General features: G+C 37.1%; 1 protein-coding gene across 2 annotated transcripts; it reads right to left on the bottom strand.

Annotated features, from left to right (window-relative positions):
* Window positions 1–92: 92 nt before the first annotated feature.
* CEP43 (centrosomal protein 43) lies at window positions 93–24,053 on the bottom strand. 2 transcript variants are annotated; one of them, XM_088161425.1, is made up of 13 exons: window positions 23,746–24,053; window positions 15,663–15,716; window positions 13,751–13,805; window positions 13,060–13,148; window positions 11,022–11,156; window positions 9,362–9,445; window positions 7,713–7,930; window positions 5,263–5,337; window positions 4,939–5,048; window positions 4,420–4,488; window positions 3,636–3,675; window positions 2,878–2,971; window positions 93–2,417 (listed from the first exon to the last, which is right to left on the bottom strand). In XM_088161425.1, exons 1-13 carry the CDS (start codon window positions 23,833–23,835, stop codon window positions 2,343–2,345), a joined length of 1,188 nt encoding a protein of 395 aa, XP_088017551.1. In that variant the 5' UTR covers window positions 23,836–24,053; the 3' UTR covers window positions 93–2,342. The 2 variants fall into 2 exon arrangements, with proteins under 2 accessions (XP_088017551.1, XP_014731257.1); XM_014875771.2 differs by lacking the exon at window positions 5,263–5,337.
* Between the last annotated feature and the right edge of the window lie 546 nt (window positions 24,054–24,599).

Genomic DNA, 24,599 nt, shown 5'->3' with positions numbered 1-24,599 from the left:
AGCATTTTTCATAAAAACCCCTCAAATCCCACAGAGCTTCCTTAATTTATCTAAATGTTAAGACCTCTGGTTCAACAAGTCTCAAGACACGATTTAGCCAGCACAATAGCTTTATTTTACAATTTGAATTATTATACACAATTCAGTAAAAGCTCACAGGAGGAACAGCATGGAGACGTACCACTTTTTGGTATTTCCTTCAATGAGAGCCAAAGTGCAAGGTCTCCAATTAACTCTCAAGCTAAGAGAACAATACCTGGCTGTTAACACAAGTTATGTTAACACTTAAAATATCTAATTAGTTAATGAAAAGGCCACATCTTCAAATGCAATTAGAAATATTTTAATAAACTTTTGATTTCTTTTGGTATGATAAATTGCCACATATCCTACAGCTAACTGGTAATGGAACATCATGTTTTCCCAAGGCATGTAAGAAAGCAAACAACACTGCCTCTGCATTATTCCATACACCTTAAAAATGAAAGCCAGAAAACAACTCTTCATGTGGAATTTTATTTCCTTCAGACATGCTGATGCTTTTCTTAAGAAAAAAAAAAAGAAAGGAAAAAAAGACAAGGGGAAAAAAAGTCCAATCCAAACTTTTCCATACACAGTATCTTGAGGCACAGGTTTCCCTACCCTTAAATGAAATTTTTACACAGGCTATATCATATGTTACAACATTTTTTCCTATTTGAAGTTATGGCACATTGACTTTTTGGGATGAAAAAAATTCTCCTCTGTGTTCAGCTGCTACAATATGGCACAAAGTTAAAAGTTAACACCATGACTAAATACTCTGATGCTTTTTTGCTGGCTATTTTTGGGGTGCACATAAATAAAAGGCACACTTTTGCTGTCTCCTCTCTAATCATTTATGTAATGATTTATGTCATGTCATTTATGTAACTTCCCAGCACTGCTCCAGGCCTGCTGGCCCAGTGCAAAAAAATATTTAAGTCAGCTTCCAGAGCTAGTAGCAGCTTTATACACTTAACCAATGGCTTTAGTTTAGCATGCTACTTCTACTGTGCTGACTACTGATGACAGGCCAACAGTGTGCCTGAGAAAGAAAATTACAAATCCTAAAAAAAGAAAAAAATTAAAATAAAATTATTTATATTCACTTACATGTCTGTTTTCCAGATGTGTTCATAAAGTTCAGAAAGTGCACATTTTGAAGTTTCGTTTCAGTATTACAAATGTCCATGACCTACATATTATAGCAGTGCCATCTGCAACAGTATTGTTGAACAACTATCAACCTTGCCATGACTGACCCTGTTCTGCAAGAGCATCATGAAAACACAAGTATTTGCTCTTAGCTAGAACTTAGTGTCCATAATATCTTCGGTATGGTTTTTTACAACATATGCATTGAACTTTGTACAGCAGTCAAAATCTGAAAAGCAGAAGTTTAGTAGTTTCACTTTTTGGCGCTCATTTTTACTTAAAATATTTTCAAGAATGAAAGTGATCTTACAGCACATGAAGAACCCTCAAAAATAAAAGCTCCACTAAGCATTACACACTGTTAAAAACTTACCCATAAGATTTAGTTACTGATTTGTGGATCCTTACAAAATTACTTTTCTTGATGTAACAACAGATAACATTGATGACATTATATATAAAAACAGCTTAGGTCTTAACATTGATGGTCTGACAAACATATTTAAACAAGAATATTCTGAGTTAAGACTAGGGCTAAATTTAGCTCCTAAATATAGCTAAATTTAGGTTTAAGAGTTTAGATACTCTCAATTTAATATGCCTTTAAAAAAGGTAAAGTCCAACTTTCAGAAGAATCTGTAAAACAGCAATTTCAAGTAAGTCTGGAGTAATTAGGTATTGTGGCTAGAGTTACCATAAATACGTACTACATGTTGACTTGACAAGATTGTGTTAGAAGAAGTGTGAGTTGAACCACTACCTTTGAAGGTTCTTGCTTTGGTTATTTAAAAAAAAAATCTGACTGTTAAAATAACAGTGCAAGTTCACTATAAAGCCATATGCCTCTTCTTGATGTTCTCTTACCAACTGGTTTTCATTGTGTCCACTGCCAGCAATGGACATTCCGCTTGGAAAATCCACCTCCTGCTGTGAAAGGTTTAGCTGAACTAAATGAAGAAAGTAATTCTGATATCAGACTCAAATGGGAACACACTATTTCATTTAGTTCTTGTTAAGAATATTTAAAAACCTTCTTCACCTACAGTCTTTCTGAAACACAAGGCACAAATAGGGAGTGGACATTCCAGCAAAAGGTGATTGTCTGAAATTAATAGTCCACAGCAGTCTTCTTGTCCAGCACAATGAAAGATTTTAGCTGTCCAATTTTATGCCACATCTTCCAGATAATCTGCAACGTCACTTAACTGAGAAATGGTAAGGTCTTGTGTGATGCTTTCAAGCTAGAAAATAAATAAAATTGCAAACTCAGAAATCACAAAAACAGTAAGTATTATGTCATGTATTCCTTCATATACCTTTTGGCATCAAGCTCTTTCAGAGAGATTACACAATCCTTTAGGAGGTACTCAGACGGATCTTGAGGTACTGGGGTAAACCTTTGTATGTTGGGCACTGAACCAGCTTCAAATATATTTTACATACCTAGATAAGCACAGTGAGTTGTGCTACCAAACAACTGTTGCAGGGTTTTTGTTTTGTTGTGATTTTGTTAATCAATATAGCATCTAACTTAGTAAGGATTCTAGGTGTTAAAAACAGTAACAAATAACAGAACCTTAACATACAACCCGGTAACTAAGGAAAATAGCACATTACTTCACAGAAGGTTGGAAACAAAGTCAAGACTAGATCAGAAGAATATAAAGAAAAACAACAACTATTATTTGAAAATAATCATACTTTATCACTGGCATTTGACTCTTCTGTTCCCACAGAAATTTCATCTATTTCTTCACCAATACTGATGTCACTTTTTTCTGAGCGATGACTCGTACTAAAGAGAAAGAAAACCATAAGCATAGAAATAAGACTTCCTTATCAAATACCCAGGTATGACATTTACTTTTCATCTGACATTTTACTGGAATTGCACTTCCTAGCAAGTTAGATGTGAATTTACTTAAAACTCCATAAAAACTAAAGGTTTTCTACCTAAATGAAGCCATAATAAATACTGAGAAATACTTAGGCCTCAATCATACAATTTACAAAACCAATGCCTTCACATCATAAGCATGTCATTGTTAAGTATTTATTACTGACTACTCATGATGCTTTATTTTCCAGCTGAATACCTCAGCATATAACATAATTATTGACTAATTGCATGAATTGCTAAAACATTATTAAGTGCATGGTTCAGAAAAAAAACAAACCGCAAACCCCTTCCCCAAAAAACTCAGCATACTATGTTGAAGTCAGCAGTTGGTTTTTAAGGAACTCATTATCCCTATACAAAAAGAGAGATGGTTTGGATGTTTTTAAACTTGTAACTATAACTATTAAAATAGCAAACTGAAGTTTAAAGGAGTTCAGAAATACTGACAGATCCCAGTGATAGTGAGTGTCTGCCATATTATGAAATAATTCAAATATGCCAGTGGATATGCTTATGCTGCATAGAGTACTACCCTACTGAGGTATGATCCTTCTCTTACCTGTTGAAGTCATCAGCATATTCATCATCATCTCCATTTCCTAAATAGGATTTAAAAGCTATTAATCAAACAAGTTTTTCTCTTCAGGAAACACAAAAAACCCCTATGTATTCCTGCACCAATATACATGGTTTGATGACCAGCAAGAGTGGGAGGAGATTAAATTACTTATACTGATTAGAAGAGTAGAAGGACGAGCTATGTTTGTCATTATTTAATGTCAGTATCATTAATATAAACTGCTTCAAAACTGAACATACATTTTCAGGAAGTTAGCGGCATTGCTGAATACAAAACTTAAATACTTGACAGCTCTATTTCGAGAGAATTCTTTCGTCACACCTCCTTTGTATAGCACCAAAAAAAGGTAACTTTCAAAGGTGTGGAGGGCAACTAAATATGCCACTGAAAAGCAGTAATATTTACCAGGCTATCTTTTACCAAAAATATAAACCTGCTCTTTTCATAGAAACCTCAACAAAATTCATCACTTGGTATTAGTAAATGCATGCTTAAAATGAATCAAACACATGTTCCATGTGCAAAATATTAACCCACAAGACACCAGTTTTCACTTTTCTGTATTTCTTTAGACCACATCTTGCTTTTAACTACATTAAACTTCACAGTCTATGTTAAACAGAATAACATAAGTAAAAACTGAAGATTTTAGTTCAATATGTGCATTTGAGTTTCTCAGATTCCTTTAAGAAGGTGGGCCGTAATTTATCAGTTATGGCCAACCAAAAATATCAGAGCTTCCTCATGTTTAGCAGTTACTTACCTAATTCTAGTGATCCCAGCTTTGCATTCACCAATCGCAGGTCTTTTAAAACAGAGTTTCTATCCAAATCTGTAAACAAAAGCACTTTTATCAGAAATTGGACTGATAACATTTAAAAACTTGAGGAGTAAACAGAAATAATCTTCCACTACTCAGGGATTTACAACATGAAAACAAATACCTCTACAGAACTGGTACAAATAATTTAAGATAATACAAAGGAATAAGCCAATTTCAGTTTAAAACTGAGCAGTAGAATTATATACTGCCTTATATACACACAAGAAAAGGGATGTAGATAAGTATTTCATGCTCCAAAGCATAAAAAGCCCCAGTGGTAGTACAATATATCCAAATTAATATGCCATCAATCGCTAAGAAAGCACTACTGTAAAGCACATTACAACCAGAAGGGGGCCACATACTCTATCGTTCTTCCATCTGAACCTGTAGCTCATTCATCTCATTACAACAGTAACTTCTACAATCATCAGAACACAAAAATATATGAAAACTTACTATCAGACTCCTTTAGCAAAGGTGCGCCAGTCAGAGAGCTTAACCCACTTTTTAGAGCCGGTGCATCAGAAAGGGATGCTAGACCTCCTGCTTTATTAGCCTCAGTTTTCCTGTAAAAACCAAATAAATAAGTACTCCAGAACTGTAAAATATGCATCATTAGCTTCTTTTCTGTTATTAAATTGCCATAAAACTAGAACAGCAATACTACAGCAAAAAAAGAGCAAGGAAAAAGGACTATTCACTCTGCAACCTTAAAAGCAGTAGGCAGTTCACAGGCACAAGTGTCAACCATAACACAGACTAAGAAAGCCATTTTCTCACCCATGCAAAGACTTCTGCCTGTCTTCTCTCACAGACAGAGCACCTTCATCAGCATCACTATTTATGTCTAGGGACCTTCATCATCCCCACATGTAAACGCAGCCAAAAGAAGAAAGATTCAGATATAAATCAGTACTCCAGTTTGTTTTACATCTTAAAGAGATTATGTCCAATGAAGCTATTAATTCTAAGAGTAGTCAGTTCAGAGAACGAAAACCCCTTGGTTATAGGAAGATAGATGTAACCACATGTTAAAGTCCATTTGGCTAGTACCTAGTTGAAATCCTACTTGCAAGTAAAGGATGAAGAAATACAGATTAAAAGAGACCAAGATTTTCACATAGTATCGCCAGAACAGTTTGCTATTTTGATTTCATTCGTTATAATAATGGGCATCATTTGAGTAATTCATTATATCTAGATCACCAAAATATCATGTGTAACATCACACATTAAAGTGCTTCAAAATTTTGAACAATGGGTCAGAGACCTAGAGATAATGAGTGCCTGGATCATCTCTCACACTGTCATTAGCAACTGCTTGCTCTGAACCCATCTTAAATGAATGGGCAAGATTTCCATAAGGAAATTTACCTTTTTGCAAAGAAAGCAATGCTGGCAGCTACCCTACTTATTTACCCCTTGGGACTTGAGCACACCAGCCCAAAGTACCACAAAGGGGATTCTACCTGGAGAATAGAAGAGTTGTCAGGAGGGTAAAAATGAGCAATTCAGCGTACACAGCTCAGCTACAAATAGCTTCTAGTTCATTTGTAAATGAGCTAGAAGCAAACCTTATTATGGGATGTTACTAGAATAGCTCCATCACAGTAACATTATGTGCTACAAAATACTACTTGTGGACTGTGAGTCTACTACAGACACACGATCCAGAAGAAATTTTTTCTGTAGGGAGTTTCTCTACAAGGAAAATAAATCCTTACTTTACTAAATAATTATTCTGTTTCTTGGATTATCTTTTAGAATAAATCTAGTTTACCCAGTTTCAAAGAAAATTTCCCTTGCTGTCATACGAAAATGCCCAAAAAGTAAGAAATTAGTAAATAGTATTATTATGCAAAAGTTTTTACAGACTTTTCTAATTTACCCAATTTATCATTTAGACTCCCTGCTACAATAGTTATTTTGGTTAAAGGCTAGTTAAATGAGCTCTTGAGTAAGGAGGAATAAATACACTTAGATGCAGTTTTAATCTTGATATTAACAATAAGAAAAGGAGAAAAGAAACACTACAGTAGAGTTAGTTGTAACACACAGTATTTTCCAGAGTACAATCACTGTTCCTCAAGGCAAAAAAAAGTCTACTCCAATGAAAAACATCCAACAAAAGCTGTATTATAAATAATCTTTCACAACGAGTCCACTAATTTACTAGAGAGAGACCTGGTTTACCTGGCATGATTCCTTTGTGCTCTACCAGAAGGATCCTACTCTAAGACTAAGCATCTACTATAACAATAATACAAAAAAAGCTTATGCTGCTCTGCCCACTATCAGCATAGCTGGGGGGAAAAGCCAACTACCAAACTGACTTACAAATGATTCTGCAACCTCTTCTTAATGTCTGCTAAGCCAGAGCAATGCTCTGATTACTTGAGCACAGCAAAAGAACACCAAGAAATGATCTTGCAGCATTGCTCAATACTGTGGTATCTAAGCTGAACTTCAAGATAACTCAACATGATAACACAGAGATAGGTTTTTCAGTTTTATAACGAAGCTGCTGTATAGTTCAGTCACTAGTCTTGTTTTAAATGGCATTTTCAGTCATCAGACTCCATACAGATGAACAATAAAAAATATGCTTTGGATGCATCTGCAAAATTGGCACACCAATTACCAAAGTAACCACACTTCACTGAAAATACGAAAGGTGTTGCAATTTGAAGAGAAAATCCTCAGCTGTAAGAAAACTTTCCTTTTTATTACAGTCTGTGGAGCCGTTCAGAGCATTTTTTTGTATTCCTTACGAAGCCATACTGATATTTAATGAACTATCCCTATCACTGTCCACTTCCTTTAGAACAGATCACCACTGCAGCTCTGTTGCAAGAAGAAACACTGATGTCTGTGCCTCCTATGTGTTCATTCCACCAAAGAAATAGGCTGGGGACATTAGATACCCTAACTGATGCACCTTAAAGTGATAAAAGTTTTTCCATTCATAGTACATCCAAGAGATCCCAGAGGACACTGTGAATAGAATAGAATAGAACAGAACAGAATAGAATAGAATAATGGAATAGAACAAAATCAGAGAAACGAATAATTTAGAAACAAAATGTTATCGATATGAACACTTACAAAAGCAAATAACCAAAAAATGAATAGCTCTCAAATGTCTGCAAGCATACAGAGGACAAAATAAACCATGTATTAACAGAGGACAAAATAAACCATGTATTAAGAAGAACATCCATGTTACGTACCAGCTGTAAGTTCTTTCTGGTTTGGGTACAGGGTCATCAAAGAAAGAATCTCCCTCTGCATCATCTTCATCCACGACTGGATCACTTTTTTCTTTGGTATTCAAGTCTTTGTTTTCTAGTTGAGGATCTAGTTTTGTTTCATTAGGCAGAAAATTAATACTTCTTTTGCTTGCTTCCCCTGATGAGACACTTGTATCACTCTGAGTGTTTTCAGCAGCCTTGAAAGATAAAGACTGGACTAAGTATTCATGTCATGTAATAATCTAAGTGTATATATAAATGCCCAACACATAACATACACCTAGCATCACTTTCTAAAATATTACCTCAAATTCCTGAAAAGTATTAGTAAGTTCATTAGTATCATCAAGAATCACACCAGAAAAAAGTTTTTTTCTCACTTTAGAAAGTGCTCTTTATTGCTGCTGCCATTAAAATCTTTTGTTCCATCCTGTGCATTGCTATGCTACCTACCTCACTTCTATTATAAAAGCAAACAATTTAAAAATACCTTGGTTACCAAATAAAGAAATCTACAGACTGATTCTTATACTTTATTCATGTTATTTTGCAACATCTCAAAGGTTCTTCGTTATAGCCATTGTCTTCAAAAGAAATCAATTTAAACACATGAAAATTACTCTAAATTCCATATTAAATGGTAATCTCTGCAATAAAGTATTAGGTTTTTAAGTAATAAGCGTAAGGAAACTGGAGTTACTGACACATTCTCTCAAATACTAAAACCAAAAATGAAAAAAGTGAGACTTTAAAAGTACATAACTTTCAATCTTCTTCTCATGCTTATGGCTCAGACCTACAGTTTAGAATGTAAGAACAATTCCATGTGCATACCTTTAACATCAAGTCATATGACACAAGCTGTAACTTAGCATGGCTTTGTGGCCAAGTACAATATACTAATTTACCTAGATAATCAATGTGCTGAGAAAGAAAAATGTTTTTATATTATTACCTAGCAAAGAGTACTGCTATTTTTGCTTTCTCCTAGCCTTATTAAAATTAAGCCAGTAAAAGACTTACTACATTAGCTTCCTTTCTACAAACTAACAGCAGTACAGTTTTGAAACACAACAGAAAGTATTATTTAATCCAGCCAATATGTATGCAAGTTGTACCGTCTGAAGTATTTTTTCATCAGTCATTAACTCCCACTCAGAAGGCTGGAGCTAGATTTTCAAACCAAAGGCCATCAAAGTTAAAATTACCTTGGTAGGTCTTTTTCATACCAAGGCTGTTTTATCTCAGTCAGAATCACATTCAATTGCTGGCAGCAGCTCAGTTTTTCTAGGGCAGGAAAAAGTACTTAAACCCACAAGTGGTAGTAATAAAAATATTTTTACTTCCTATCCTAAAGGAACAGAATTGTTTTTGAAAATTAAGACTACAATAAAAGGGAAGCTACAGCTACTTTTCTGTTCTGGGCCCTGTACTATGTTATGCAAGAAAAGTATAAGCCCAACAGTTCATCTTTGCTTGGAATCATACATGAAAGTTTTGCTGAGTGGAATAAATATTTTGAAATTGCAGATTATTTAAGTGAATGCTGTCATACCTGCAGTTTCATAGGGGTTCTCTTTTACTCATCTCACGTATGTTATAAAGCTTTTCATTATATTTAATCTTACCTTATTTGGTATAGAGTGTGCACTTGACCGTCCATCAGATGATTTTGATATGGGGCACTGGCTGTCATTTAGAACTGGAGCCACCTAAGAAGTTTCAAATACGCAGTTACTAAAACTTTAATTTAATTTTGTAATAGTTGGCACTGGTGAAGTCGCATCCCGACTACTGCATTCGGTTTTGGGCCCCTCCCATTAGAAAAGATATTGAGGTGCAGGAGCATGTCCAGAGAAGGGCAGTGAGACTCATGAAGGATCTAGAAAACATGTCCTAAGAATAATGGTAGAGGCAGCTGGTCTAGACAAGAGGCTCAGGGGGGTGTAGTCAGGTGAGGACCAGCCTCTTCTACTGTTCCTGCAGTGAGAGGTCTAGAGGAAATGCCTTAAGATGAGACAGGGGCATTCAGATTACCTATTAGAAAGAAATGTTTCACTGTTATGGTGGTCAGTCATTGGAACAGTTTGCCCAGAGGGGTGGTGGAGTCACCATCCTTGGAGGCATTCAAGAGGCATCTGCATCTGGTGCTGGGTGCTGTGGGTTAGGGGTTACAGTGATGGTGCTATGCTGATGCTTGAATTGGATGACCTTAAAGGTCTCTTTCAATCTTGATGATTCTCTGATCCTAGGATAATTGCATCCAACCAGAAACAAGGCTACCATCCTCACTTGGACAGTTTGCAAACCTTGACACCAGGAAGACGACTGAGGGTAGAACTAGAGAAAACTGGGAAGTTATAGTCACACACTATGACTGGTATGGAAATCAGAGAGGGAGGAGATGCAGGAGGGGCTCTCCTTTCTAAATTGTACTATGGGATTTGACTCCAATACACTGCTGGCACATGTCCCTCAGCAAGTCAGTTAAACGCTCCAGTACAGTGGACTGCTCAGTGCAGTCACCATAACAGGACACTGACAGTCTGGCCAGCCACAAGGGCCTTGGCTTTCCTGGGGCATTCCCAGACTGATCAAACACAAGGAAATATATGGGCTCAAGGAAACACCCCTTCATGTGACAGAAAATTGCTATGTTAAGAAGTCTATGACAACTACTTTTGAATTTAAGCTTTCTTTGGGACACTGAATGCATCCTGAGTGTAGAATACTTTCTTTCAAGTCACAATCAAATGCTATTGGTTGGGTTTAATTCATTTAATCAACATATTAATTATCTATCTATTCCGTTCAAATACTGCTGTCATTGCCTTCAAGAAGTTCTATACTTCAATATATGTAATTTTAAGTACATATGTTTTCAGTAGGGCTTTAAAGCTTTTGACAAAACTCATTCAAGGCTTTTCAGGTCATATTAAAATTAGAAGTATGCCAAGGAAAATAAGTACAGCTAAAAGTGTTATCAAACCATACCAGAAATCAGAAAATAAGTGACAGTGTTCTGTGTCATTTATCTACGTTCATATTGTGCTACTATGTTGCAGTAGAATATTAATAAAGAGCCCTAGGGTAGTATTAAAAGTAACAGTCATAAAGTTCATCTCTCTCTTATCTCTCTGATTAAGTTGAAGGCATAATATAATACAGACCTGAAACAGTATAATAGTACAACAACAGCCAAGTGTACATAATTTCAGTTTATTTTTCATCATTAAAAAAATGCATAAAGAATTATAAAGAAAGAAATTTCAAGTTAGTATTACTTACTTCTTCACTACCTGAAGTCTTTTTCTGCTTACACTTCCTAACAACCTCCAACAACAGGGGACCACCCACAACACCTTCTGCTTCCGTAATTCCCAAATCTCGAGCTAAGTTTTCTCGACCATCAAGGCCGTTTAGCTGAGGGGACAATAGGAAAAAAAAGAATCACAACATCGAAATAACTGTCAGAAAACATAAGATGAATTTTGTAATATAAAAAAATCTTATTTAACACAGCTCTACCTAAACTAAACAGTGATTATTTACGATGTCTTGTTGGTGGTGGATTAAAATCATAGAATCACTCAGGTTGGAAAAGACCCTTAAGATCATCAAATCCACCACTACACCATGTCTCTAAGTGCCACATCTACACATCTACCATCTATTGCATAACTTACTTCTGATCTGAACATGAACTTGTCACCGATCATGTGAAGTTATTTTAAATATGCAAGAAGCCATCATTACCATGCTTTGGGATTTAAGAATTTATATGGCCAAATTACTTTAGCTTATCACATTTAAAAGTGGATCCAAGGACACCCAGCCAGAGGTCCCAGCAAATTCATGCATGATGAGGAGTTGCTACTCCTGTGCATACAGAATTACACTTGCATAAGCCAACACTTACTTTCAGTCTCTGTTTCATGTTAAAAAAAAACATGGGTTTGGACAGATAAAGGGATGAAAGCAATTCAGTATCATCCAAAAAACTCCACAAAAAAACCCCAACAACACTTTTTCAAACTAAACTTCACACTGTAGGAGAAGCAAAATGCTACAGCAAACCCAGGTTGGTTAGCACAACCCCAGATGGCAACACTGCAAGGGGCACTAGTTCATCTGGATCTCTTATGATCACACAGTGAAACTTCCTATCAGAACACAGGTCAAGCAAACCACTTGCTGAGCCACCACTAGTCAAGCACACTGGATAAAGAGACATTACAAGAAGCTGTGCAGGGGCAGAGGCTAGTAGAGACAGACAAAGTCAAATCTTTCAGCACCATACACAGCAGTCTTGGCCAGCTTACTTAACTTTGGCAAATTATGCTCTGCAATAGGTGAAATTGACACATTTATTGGAAAACAGAAGGGGGTGTTTCAAAGAGCACAAGATGCCTTTACAATACAAATGAAGCACTGCTCCCAGGAGTGAGTGGCAACACAACATAAAGTGTGGCTGTTTCCATTTGTTTCTATTTAGTAGTATGAACATGAACGTTTGTATAGATGTGTTCTAGTAATAAATTAGCAACTAATTTGGCTAAGGATATTTTGCAAAGAACGAAGTTGTATGGGATTTTCTTTGAAAAAGGCCCTGTAAAGAAACATGAGGTTCTGAGAAATAGAAGTCAGCTAATTTATTGATTTGAAAAAATTGGATTTTTAATATATTAAGTATTTAAACTGACTTCAAACAAAAAAAAAGTACTTGAGATATAATGAGAAATTCTGCAGTGAAATGAAACTGCTTCAAACCCGAAATTATTATTAAAAAACCTTTATATCATAAAAAGAGACAAAGGGACAAAGATGATGAAAATCCTCTAAAAGGGTTTAAAGCCTTAAAGCAATCAGTTAGGCCACAATTGAACTATTCTATTGATTTAATTTTTGTCAAGTATATCTGCCCAAAGTCCTTTGTGTCACTGAAATTTCTCTCAGAGTAGATGATTATTTTAATTTTCATGTAACAACAGTCACTTAATATTATGACATAGTAAAGTTAGTGGCAACAAATGTTGCAGGGTGTGCAGGATTCATATACTATTATATGATTCCACAAAAATTATCAGCTTGTTAATTCAAAATTAAATTATTATCTAGCACTGATTTTGATAAAGACAAATATTAATATTAGCCCATTTTCCTGAAAAAAGTATTTTCATGGCACTAAGTACCTATTACAGACAAAATATTAAAAAATATTTTTAATAAAAACAAGTAAGTGGTTTAAACAAATCTGCCATAGCTTCTATATTCATTGCCATGCACTCAGTGAGCACTGCATACAAACAAAACCAGTATATCTTACTGTGCTTGATTCAGGCTGAAAAACAGCTAAAGTAAAATCAAGATTGAAAAACCGTAGAAATTCTGCCACAAGACCTGCTACCAATCGACCTAAAATGAAAATGAGTAGAGTTAAAATACACCAGACAGAAACAAATCTTATTTCAATGATATAACATTAACACCAGCACACATGGCTTCAGTACGGACATAGTTTAGACATTTAGCAAACCTCATAGCAAGTTTGTATACTAACTCTGTAATCTTGAACTTGAATGTCATATCAAAATCATTTAAGCCAGTAGTACTGCAAGAGCATTACAAAAGTTATGTGCAGCATTTTTTAACTATTCAGCTGTTTTAAAAACATAATTTTGACATTTGTTGCATATGTTCATTCACTCCCGTACCTGTACTCTTAGTTTTCACTGGTTACTGTTTCTATTGGTCTAGAATATCTCTGAGTTAGTACAACTATAAGGCCTCATGAAATATTAACTCCAATGCCTTAATCAAAAATACAACTTCAGCAATATTAACTTTAAAAATTATATGTTTAACTCCATTCTGAATGAGTAGTAATTAGGACATCTGAAAGGAACAAAAGCATACTTAATGTAATGGAAACTTCACTGTTCATAAGATTCAAAGATTTAATCCTTTGTCTCCTATTTTTATTATCTCGAGAAGTATACACTAAACAAAGAACTTACCATCCTTTGTACCTAAAAAACTCTTCAAGCTTTCATTTACTAGAGGTGTTTTATTCTGTCAAAAAGCAAAAACCAAATAGCAATTAATGTCATCTACATGCTAGCAAGAAACTGAAAAACACAGCAAGCTAAGGTTTTGGTGTATTCTGCTGCACAATGATGCCCCGCCCGTGCAATTAATTTCTTAAAAATCTACCTTTGTATGAATTCTACAAGTAAAAGCTATGTAGCAATAAATTTATTTAAGCAAATTAAATTTGTCTCAGAGCTAAAGTAATTTCATCAAAATTCTCAATAGCATATTGATTTTTATTTATCTAATGACTGAAGAGGTAAGCTAAGCTGCTAACTTACTAACTTCACAAATTGCTCCTCTAATATAGTGCAAAGTTTAAGGCAATTCAGTCCAACTTTTTAAAAAACTGAAATTTACAAATCTTCCAAATAAAGTGTGGACCATGCTAATTATTAGAACACAAATCAATACTAAACTTCTATCAATTAAAATGCCTTCAAAGATATTATGAATTTTTTTTCTCCCTTGTTAGACTTGCCCACTTCAATTTTTAAACAGAAATAAATCAATATGCTATGTCTGGAATTGTCAAAATCATTCCGGATTTTTCGAAACACATTCTAAATGCCATTCCTAAGATGGAATGGATATCCTAGATAAGAAAAGGATCAGTTATAGGTATTTATCACAGTTGCAAATGATAACACAAAAGGAAGTGCTACTTGAAAAAAGGAAATCTTGCTTAATATTTAAGAATTCAGAGTAGTGGTAAGTATTAATATGTCACCAGTGTCAACAGTGTAAATTTAAAATATCATTATATATGTAAGCTTTTTGAGAAATGGTGAGCTGAAATGTACTGTAGCAAATCTCTCTTCACATTACTTGGAACTATTGCTATTACTCTCTAGTTAGTGTGGGATGTTATTCTCTGGGTGCTCTATAATACCCTGAAGCTTACCATAAAGAGATGGCACTGCTCTTCTATATCACTCTTCCACCACATCTTCCTCTGCTATCTTATGTTAAACTTCTGGAATATGGAATCTCATATCATAGAATAACTACTTCCCATCCTTACTAACATCCCAATATTGCCTGTTTCAGTTAAGCACTTTTCCAGAAAGAGCACAACCATCTAACCAGTAGAGGAATAGAACAATTTTACATTCCTCTCCTTTTGAAGCAGAGAGGCTGGACATACAGCACTCTACTTCCCCATTCTAGAAAATGGAAAGACAGAGGAAATGAAGCAAAGTCGGTAGTAGAAGAGGTCACAAAACTGGTATCTGTATACCACAGCAGTACTGTTATGCAATCATGAATCAGTATCTCATTCCTTTAATATTAATATATTGCCAAAGCATCAGTACATAGTCCATCTCCTTATTGAGAATTCACCCTTAAGTGTTAAAGCAAATTTTTCTGAAGCAAGCCTACAACATCCTTATGGGAAATACCATAAGCATTAGCACTGGCATTTTACTGGACTAAACTGCCTTTGAAATACACTTGTCAAAGCACCTCAACACAGTATTTTCAATTTCAAAAGACATTATTCCAATTTGATAAAATCTTGATCAGTCAAGTAGATCTCTTTTGTAAAAAATATATTTGATGGAGAAAATACTTAGCTATTCTGGTCAACTGGACAGAAGACATATAAACCCAGCAGAGACAGGCACTTAAAATTATAATTTCAAAAGGCTATTTAACAATTCTCATTTTTAAACATCAGGAAACACCCTGATAGTCCTGTTTTGTGTTCTTTTGAATCTTATGCAGAAATACATCTTTTCATCTTGTTACATTTCATAAATAGAAAGTATTAAAGCTATTATATTTAATTCTACACAAAGGATGTTTTTTCTGATTTATTTTTAAAGGTTCTCTTACCTCTACTTTCTCTTGTTCTTCTAATGCCAAAAACACAGCTGCTCGTAACTCTGCCTGCCAAATAAAAAACAAAACAAACAACATTTCTACAAGCACTTTTTTTCCTAAGCAAATAGGATGCAAAGAGCTAGCAAGTAGCTTTACAGCTATTTGTTTCTCCTCAAGCAACTTGGCATGGACTGTAATCTCTATCAGTGCAATTAAAACACTTAAGATTACAGGCAATGTTACTTGAGGCAGAGAAATAATAGTTTCCAGTCTGAGAACAAGGCAGGGGGCAGCATAATTTGATACAAGACATCCTAAATTATTTCTTTGTACATAAAAATGTTTCAAAGTTCCTAAATTATCTCCTATTAGTTTCTTCTGAGAGTTTAACATCCATCTCTTTCAGGCAACTCCAGAACATCTACCCTTCATTTACAATTCATTCAGGAAATACAAACAAATAGGCTGTAATAACCCATTAAAAACTAAACATTAGGATATACAAATTGATATGATTTCTTGTCAGATTACACTCAAAACCCCAGAATTTCTCAAGGAAGATGATCACAGTCATTCAAATACTCCTGATAGCAATGGTTTACCTACCTGATTCTAAACATATTACTATAAAGAATCGGAATTCTTCTAAGAACTACTTTGGATATTGAAGCTTAAGCCTTGTCTACTTTGTAAAAATTTTTGTAAGCACTACAGTTTTTCCTACTTTCACTAAATGAGTAATGGATAACAAACATTTGATGAATTACTTTTTCACTTAATCAACTCTTAATCTAACATTTTGAAGTAAGTTGGGCAGTAATAAACTAGAAAAGACAGCATATTAAAGTTCTCTCAACAGCAAAAAAAATAGCAGAATTGAAAATTTATTTCCATAACTAAGAATAAAACCAATATGAAGAATGTCTGGACTTTCTCACATATATTACAAGAGGTAACTAAACATGAAGTAACTGGTCCCTTCCCCCAAAAAATAAAACCAAAAGCAAATGCCCATCCATAAAAAAACCCCAACAAAGCAAAAAACACCAAAACCAACCAAACAAAAAACCAACCAATTAAAAAAAAAATCCAACAAAAAAAACCCCCAAAAACACAAAAAAGAAACCCAAACAAACCAAAAAACAAACAAATCTCATCCAAAAAACAGCCAAATAAAAAAACCCAAACACCCTTCATGAGAAAAACAAACACTTCTTTTTTAAGGAAATTCCTCTTTGGACCCCTAGTTGAAGGACAAAAAACAATGCAAAAAAGCTAAAAGGATTTCTCACCAAAAGAAGAGTAAAATGCTTACTACAATTATATGCAATGATCATATTGACACTGCAATCACATTTTTTCAGTTGCTGGGATACAGCATTCAGTCAGAAAATCCTCTTATAAGCAATTAATTTATTGATTATTACCTTTTTTTTCAGGTGTTGAGGTACAGTTGTCAATTGGTGAGACCTTTTACACACCCCATTAACTTAAATATTATTCTTACAAAATCAGTTTTCATTTAACTTTGCAACCAGCAGCTAATAACTTGTTTATTTAGTTCTACCTCGCTAAGACAAACTTGAAACAGTTGCAAGGCTTTCTTTGTCACTTAGGCTACAGAAACCAAATATATTTACATAAGAGGATAATAAAAATAACACAGAATTCCTGACTGGCTGTTACAACTGTTCAAAACAAAACACACCAGCCTATGCATGGGGGTAGGGGCAAACCCCCCTAATGGTCTGGATCATGGGACTGGAGAATAAAGTTGTCTGAAAGTAGTTGCCAGTACATCAGCTAATCCAGAGTTCAACCGGTTCTGAGATTCTGGAACAATATCAAATTGTCACTTTTTTTTCCACTTAACTGAGATGGTTTGCTTGCTCCACTCCTCTACGTCCAATGCAATGGCTTTTAATTACTAATGGAGGTGCATTTCTTCCTTTCCCTATTTATTTAATGACACACGGTCAATTTCTCTCAGATGCAGTCTTTCCCCATGAATAGCTGGTTCACCTTTTTTATTTTACTGCCCAATTAATAAACTTAAGGTCAGGAGATGACCACCAGAAGACAATGCCACTGGTTTTTACACCCCTCTTTATCTTACCTGCATCATCTAGAATACCACCCTAAAGCCTTTCCACAGATACACAGCCCTGCAATCGACCCTCCAGTCTTGTGAGCATTGCAGTGTTTGAAGTTACACATTCCTGTACTCTTCCCACAAGGAAAGTTTACACTACTGCAACACATTGACCTTCATCCTTTGAGGTGCATACTGCTCAGACCATAGCACAATATTCTCAAAATACCATCTCAATAAATTTAGACAAAGAACCATACACTAGAATTTGTGTGAGGTTAAAGCAACTCAACTTCATGCAGAAGAAAGTAAAAAAGCAAAAATAACAAAGCTGAGGCCAAAGGAATAATCACCCTACTACAAGATGAATGATACTACACCAGTCAGATGGACAATGTCATGTAGGCTTTTCAGGACCTGAGCCATAGAGAATTTGAACACCAGAGATTGTGATTGCCACAGCAGTTTGCTCCCACTAGCAGATATGTTTATACAATTACAGAGATTAATGCACTTACAGTGTTCTTCTCACACTTCTTTTGTTTTTAATAGGTATGAAGAGATTGCAATTCTCTTTGCCCTAGTAGCCTTTGGCACCAGCCCAACAGGTGTTTCATACATTGTTACAATCTGCTCTTATAATTTTCCATAACTCCCTATTCCACACTGCCTCATTCTGCTAGCAGTATTCAACACAATCCAAATACACCGTGAATAATTTTATTCCCTGTCTAGTAGTAAAGCAGACCAAATCTTGATATTCTAATTCCCCATCCATATTATTTCTAAATCTTCAATAAAACAGGGTTATGTCATCAGAGACAGATGTTGATGAGTAAGTGTCTATCACTCTTATATCCATCAAGCCTACAGACTTCTTTCTCATACTGTGACAGATACCCATTCTCTTCTATCCCTAAGTAGTTTTATCAGGCAAAAGCTCATGTCAATGAAACAGCAATTTGGTTTCACTGAACTTGGCTAAAACAAGCAAGGCCATCATTGTATGTGACAAATACTGTCTGTGTTAGAGAAATGTATGGGTCAGTGTTTTGAAACAAAATTAAATTTCCCATTTTCCTCCCAGGCATTTACAGCTCATCAGACAACACTAGTTTTTACTGACTGTTGTTGTACTATAAATCAGAAATTGAAGTCCATGGAAAAAGCATGTTTTCTGCACTATACTACAGTATTCCTCTTTAGAACCTGGGCAAGTTTACCCTATTCCAAACAGAGGCCCTTTTGCATGTACCCTAAGTACTGTCCATGAAAACAGCTCCCTTAACCTGTAGCTCCCTGGAAAAGCAGATAAAGTTCTTACTATCTGAAGAACTCCCCAAATACACTTTTTAGGTGGCATCTCAAAAAATGCCTGCCTAATTTGGAAATATGCTTTTAATAGGAAGACAAGAAGCACCTACATTAACAAGGTTATTGGTCTGATTTAGAAGTATGCTTGTAAAGCCATCCACAGCATCTTACATAGCAGATACTGGATGAAAAGTGAAAGGATAAGACAGAGACCATTCAGGACTAAAGGATGCCCTGCAACCTTTAAGTACCTCCCACTTGCAGGCTCCAAAATGAATAGTAATTAGCATGTCTACGGAATTTCTGGGAGTGTTTTTGGTAGTATTTGATTGTGCTAGAATAGATTTGTCCAGGACTTAAACAAGAGATCTGATTTTCCCAAGATAAAACTTGAGACAATGTTTTCCAACAGGAAAATACTTGTAAACTTCAAACACATTTCTACACCTCAAAGGATGTAGGCACATCAGTGGCCAAGATGACTTCTTATAATAAGCATAAATTCTGGATATGGCTTTCTCCTTGCATTCTGTCTCCTTTGTACAGCTACACAATTCACCTTTAATCCCAATATCCCAACACCTTCCAAAGAGATCTCATCAAAATAATTTTTCCTATCAAACTTTATTCATATTTTCTATTCCTGGGGCAGTATTTCCTTTGAAAGAGTAATGGTTGTCCAATACTGTTCTCCAAATGCTGTGGAATATTAGGTAAAGAAGTGTGAACTTTAGCTTCATAAACATTGTCTGCTAGCTAGCAGTGCCTTGCTGTCTGCTTCGTGCATTTCTCAACATTTCTACAAACCCCTCGAGTTCTGCAGCTTTTGCAGAGGAAGTCCTGGGCTTCTTTTTTCATCCAAGACCCATTAGCAGAAACCAAAATATAAATTTCAGCCTGCCAAATGCAAATTCAACCATTCTTCTCAACCCACTTCAGCAGCTTAACACACAGTTTTTGAAGCCATATAGGCAACATGATGTATTCCCTTAGAATCAAGGGGTAGGCAAATTCAGCAAGTGCCAATATGGGAGACACTTCAGAAATCTGCAGTGGGCCAGCTGGAGGTGCAAAATCTCCTGCAAGCTTGCACTCACAAGATGTGCATCAGAGGATGGCGTGCTTAAATGTGTGATTTAGGGCAGTGAAATTATTAAAGTAATGCATAAGATTTTGCAGGGTAATGCTCAGAGACCTTCCAGCTATAGCACAGGAATGTGTAACTGCCATCTGCTCCAGCATTGTGGAACAGCCCCATGCATGCTCAAGCATAAACAATCTCTCACATTTGTAAAATTTAGTGGCATGTGGGAACCTTTTTGCACAACTTTCAGCATCTCCACTTCCTAACTCCAAAAGAATCGTCATATACCTTGGTAGATACAGAGCAGATGCATTGCTCTGGAAAGAGACACGGCAGAACATTGAGCTGTTTAACTGCTGGTGACCAACCCAGGCTAAACCTCTGTGTGAACCAGGATAAAAATCTCTACCAGTCTATATGCATCACAAATCCAAGGCTGGTGTCAAACCATAACCGGCAACATCTCCACCAACTTTACTCAGTAGTAGCTTCCCTGTGATCTCCAGCTGCAAAGGCTTTAAAGGTTCTCATCCTTCAGCATGTGATAAGACACTTAAAAGCACTGTTCATTATCGTACATGGATTGAAGATGCAAAAGCAAACAGGACAACTTTAACTGACCAGTGCACATGCTCATATTAAAAAATAGTACTTTTATCCCCTCTAACGTCACACCACTTGCCTGTACCTCAGCTGTTCAGGTCCTGTACCTCAGCTGTCCAGGTTTTGAAGCAGATTAGTAAGAAATTAGCACTACCACCTGGCCAAAAGCTTTACTAGGCATGTGACATTAGTGATGCTACCCCTTCATGTAACTGTAGCAATAGCAAGTTCCAGAGAAGATGTAAAATTCAGATAATATAAACTTAAATTATTCCAAAGCAAAAGATTAAAAGATATAAACCAAACCAAAATAAAATAACAAAGAAATACACAAGGAGCATAATGGCTCCTCTTGCTCAATGACGACAGCTTCCCTAGGAGAAAGATCACATTCTCTTCAAGACAGAACACCCCCTATTTGTACACTATCACATGGAAACAGTGATAATTTTCACTGAAATACAAATATCTACAGTTATATTGTGTGTTTAGAGAATTCATTAGAAAGCTGTTTTATTCATCAGACTAATTCCAATGATCAAAAAACTATATATAGCATACAGCTGTACTATATACATATTTATGTGTGTATATATATTAACACATATTGCAGTTTAGAGAATACAGGGAATTCTCAACTGCAAGCAGCAAATGCATTTATACAACTTCCAGTTTTCTCAATATTACTTTATTAATTACTCCAGTGCTCAAACTTTAAGACAAATACAAAAATCATTAACAAATTTTTTAAATGTCATATAAGTAACGTTTTTTCAGCTAAATAATTTACATCAACCCCAATGCATCCAAGAAATTATATCTCTAAATAAGAATAAACTAATAAACAGTAAGCCATTATAAAATCGTATTTTAGTAGAGAACTAAATTATGACAATAAATTCCTTTCTAAAAATTACTCTCAATACATTACAGAATGTGTCTCTGATACATTCTATCCACTGAAATAATTCCCCTTGAATTCTAGTCCTTCCAGTGTTTCATACCAACGCAGCTATACATTGACCACATATTTTTCTCCTTAATGTAACTACTTCAATGAACCACATATACTTTATTTGTAGCTTTCTAGCCTCATCCATCTTGAAAAGTGGTCAGTTCTCATTCTAAAGTATAAAATAAGCATCAGTTTCAATAACATGTAAATGTTCAGTTCTACCACATAATAAAAAAATTCATACATAATAGATAAACACTATTGAACAAAATCAAGTTTAATTTATTTTAATAAAAGGATGACTGCAATTTTTTAAATGGATGGTATAATCTAATTTCAATTAAAAGATGACAGTTTAAGAAGCCTTGTTCAAGCTTAATTCTTCCAGCAACAGGAAGGTAATAGTAGAACAAATTGTGTAAGTCATTAACATTGCCAATCAACACTCATCAAACTCACATGACAATTAAGGTTTACAGCTAAGTAAAAAACCACCATTAGTTCTTCCAGTCAAGAGCCTTAGCTATAAGCATATCAGTCATTTAACAGTAATGCCTTGTATTAAAGAAAGACATAATCTGTCTCAAGGAGGCTGCATTTTGTATTTTTCTAATATGCTAATTTGCAGTAATGGCACCTTACACACCATTGGATACCACACGCTTTAAGCATTATAGAATAGCGAACTGCAATAAAGTTATTCACATAAAACTCAATGGACCGGGAACCATAGTATGAAAATTTACATACTACACAAAGGTGGGAATTAAGAAACTACAGCTCGTGAGCTCAATGTGACCCAATTGCCTTGCCGTGCTTTTTAAAATTACAATTTTACTATCATCATATTTGCATTGCTTAACAGCATGTGAGTGGTTAACAGGTGGCCCAAAAGGCCTCTCTGACATCTATTAGAAATGTCTCACTACTCAGAACACAGTTACTTAAGCTAAAATCTTAATTCACTTACAGAACTTATATAAGGAGCACCCATCTGAAAGGGACGAACAACATGGTTTTGAATATTATTTTGCTGAAAAGTATGACTAGCTCAAAATACAGTAAACTTGGAAGTACATACACAAAGATGCTCCCACTTCCATAAACCACTTCAGTTGTTGAACTGCTCTTGAAATACCAGCATTGACCATCCACCTCTGGAGACTTAAAGAAGAGCACTTTAGATAAACACCACCATCTCTGATCTGAAAGCTATACTTGATTTCTCCTCCAGCCTTGAAGGAAACCCATTTCTTTTTAGGCTTCCATACCTGTGTTGCACTCTATGATACACAATAGTTAATTATTGCTGGAAGCTTTTAATTTGAACAAGAATCCAAGGAACCAATTTTCCTACCCTTTCTGACTCAGGCTCAGGCTGCACCACAGACTCATTAGCAGTGTGCACTTCACTATCCTCCGTATATTTTCTTAACATAGCGTTATTTGTTCCCTGTAAGCAGGTAGCATGTCCAGAGAGTTTTCAGACTTAACAAGCCTTCAAGGTACAACTGAAGCAACCCACACTCAAGAAGAACAAGTGCTTAAATTGCGACCCACAACTCCCGCTTGAAATTTTCAGTAAGGGCTTTCCATATCGAAGCAGGTATTAACTTCACCCGCCCCGTCCGGCACCACGCTGCTGCCCACTGCACTGCTCCCAGCCAGTCTGGCGGCAGCCAGGGAGCTCTTGAGGCCGCACGGAACCGGGGAGCGAACGCTCACGGTCGGGCCCGGGCTGCCCACGCTCCCCTCGCTCTGCCCGCCCGGGGGGATCCCGAATTCCCGCGGCCGCGGGGCAGCGCCGTGTGACGGTCAGGCCCCAGGCCCTCGCACCAGCTCCGCCACGAGCGACCAGCGAACACCAGGGGGAAAGCAGACGCCACCGCCAGGCCGCGACGCCGAGGGATCGCTCCAGCCGGGAACACCGGCTGCAAGCGGCAGTGAGGGGGGACGCAGCCTCGGTCCTCCCACACTCCGCAGGGCCGCGAGGCGCCGCCAGCGCCAGCCAACGCTCCCCGGCGGCGGGAGGCTCTTCTTCGCACACCTTAATCTTATTGAGCACCCCGCTGCTCTCCAGCGTCTGCACCAGCAGGTCCCGCAGCTCCGTGTCCTCCTCCGCCGCCGCGGCCGCCATCTTGCTTCTCCCTGACAACCGCCCAAACCGCGCTAGCGGCGGGACCGGCCCGGCAGATTCGCCGCCACCGGAGGCACCAGCCTAGGGCGGACCCGAGGGAACGGAGCGGACCAGACCAGTGGCCACCCTCAGCACCGCCCCGAGAGGGGACGCAGGGAGGCCGCGGCCACCCAGCGCTTTTGCCGCCCGCCGAGCCTGGAAACTGCGGCGGCGAAGGCGCAGCGCGGGCGGCGGGCGGGAAGTTCAAAGAGGGGGCGGCGGTAACGGCTGAACTGCGCGGCCCCCGCGCCGTGAGCGGCCCCTCAGACCCGCCCTGCGTCCCTCCTTTTCTCCCGCCACGCTCGAACCGAAGGAACCACAGGAGGAGCGGCTCAACTCGTTTGGTCTGTTCAGCCTGGAGGAGACTGAGGGGACATGTCAGCACAGTCTACAACTTCCTTGTGAGGGGAAGGAGAGGGACACGCAGCGATCTCTCTGTGCTGATCAGCGACAGGACTAAAGGAACGGCACGAAGCTGAGTCGCGGGCGATTTAGGTTACATATTAGGAAAATGTTTTCATCCAGAGAGTGGTTAGGCACTGGAGCAGGCCCAACCCCAGGGCTCCCCAGGGAAGTAAGTGGTCACAGCAGGGAGCCGGTCAAAGTTGGAGAAGCGCTTGGAGAACGCCAGCTCCCACAGCTGGCAGCCGCAGCGTTCGGGCTGAAGGCGGGAGCAGCCCCGTACCGGGGCCACGCTCGCTCCAGCAGCTTCTAAGGGCAGCACC

The sequence above is a fragment of the Sturnus vulgaris genome, chromosome 3 (genome assembly GCF_052056855.1).
Source record: "Sturnus vulgaris isolate bStuVul1 chromosome 3, bStuVul1.hap1, whole genome shotgun sequence".
Lineage (NCBI taxonomy): Eukaryota > Metazoa > Chordata > Aves > Passeriformes > Sturnidae > Sturnus > Sturnus vulgaris.
Note: the sequence above shows the minus strand (reverse complement) of the source record. Positions and strands in the feature narration are given on the sequence as shown.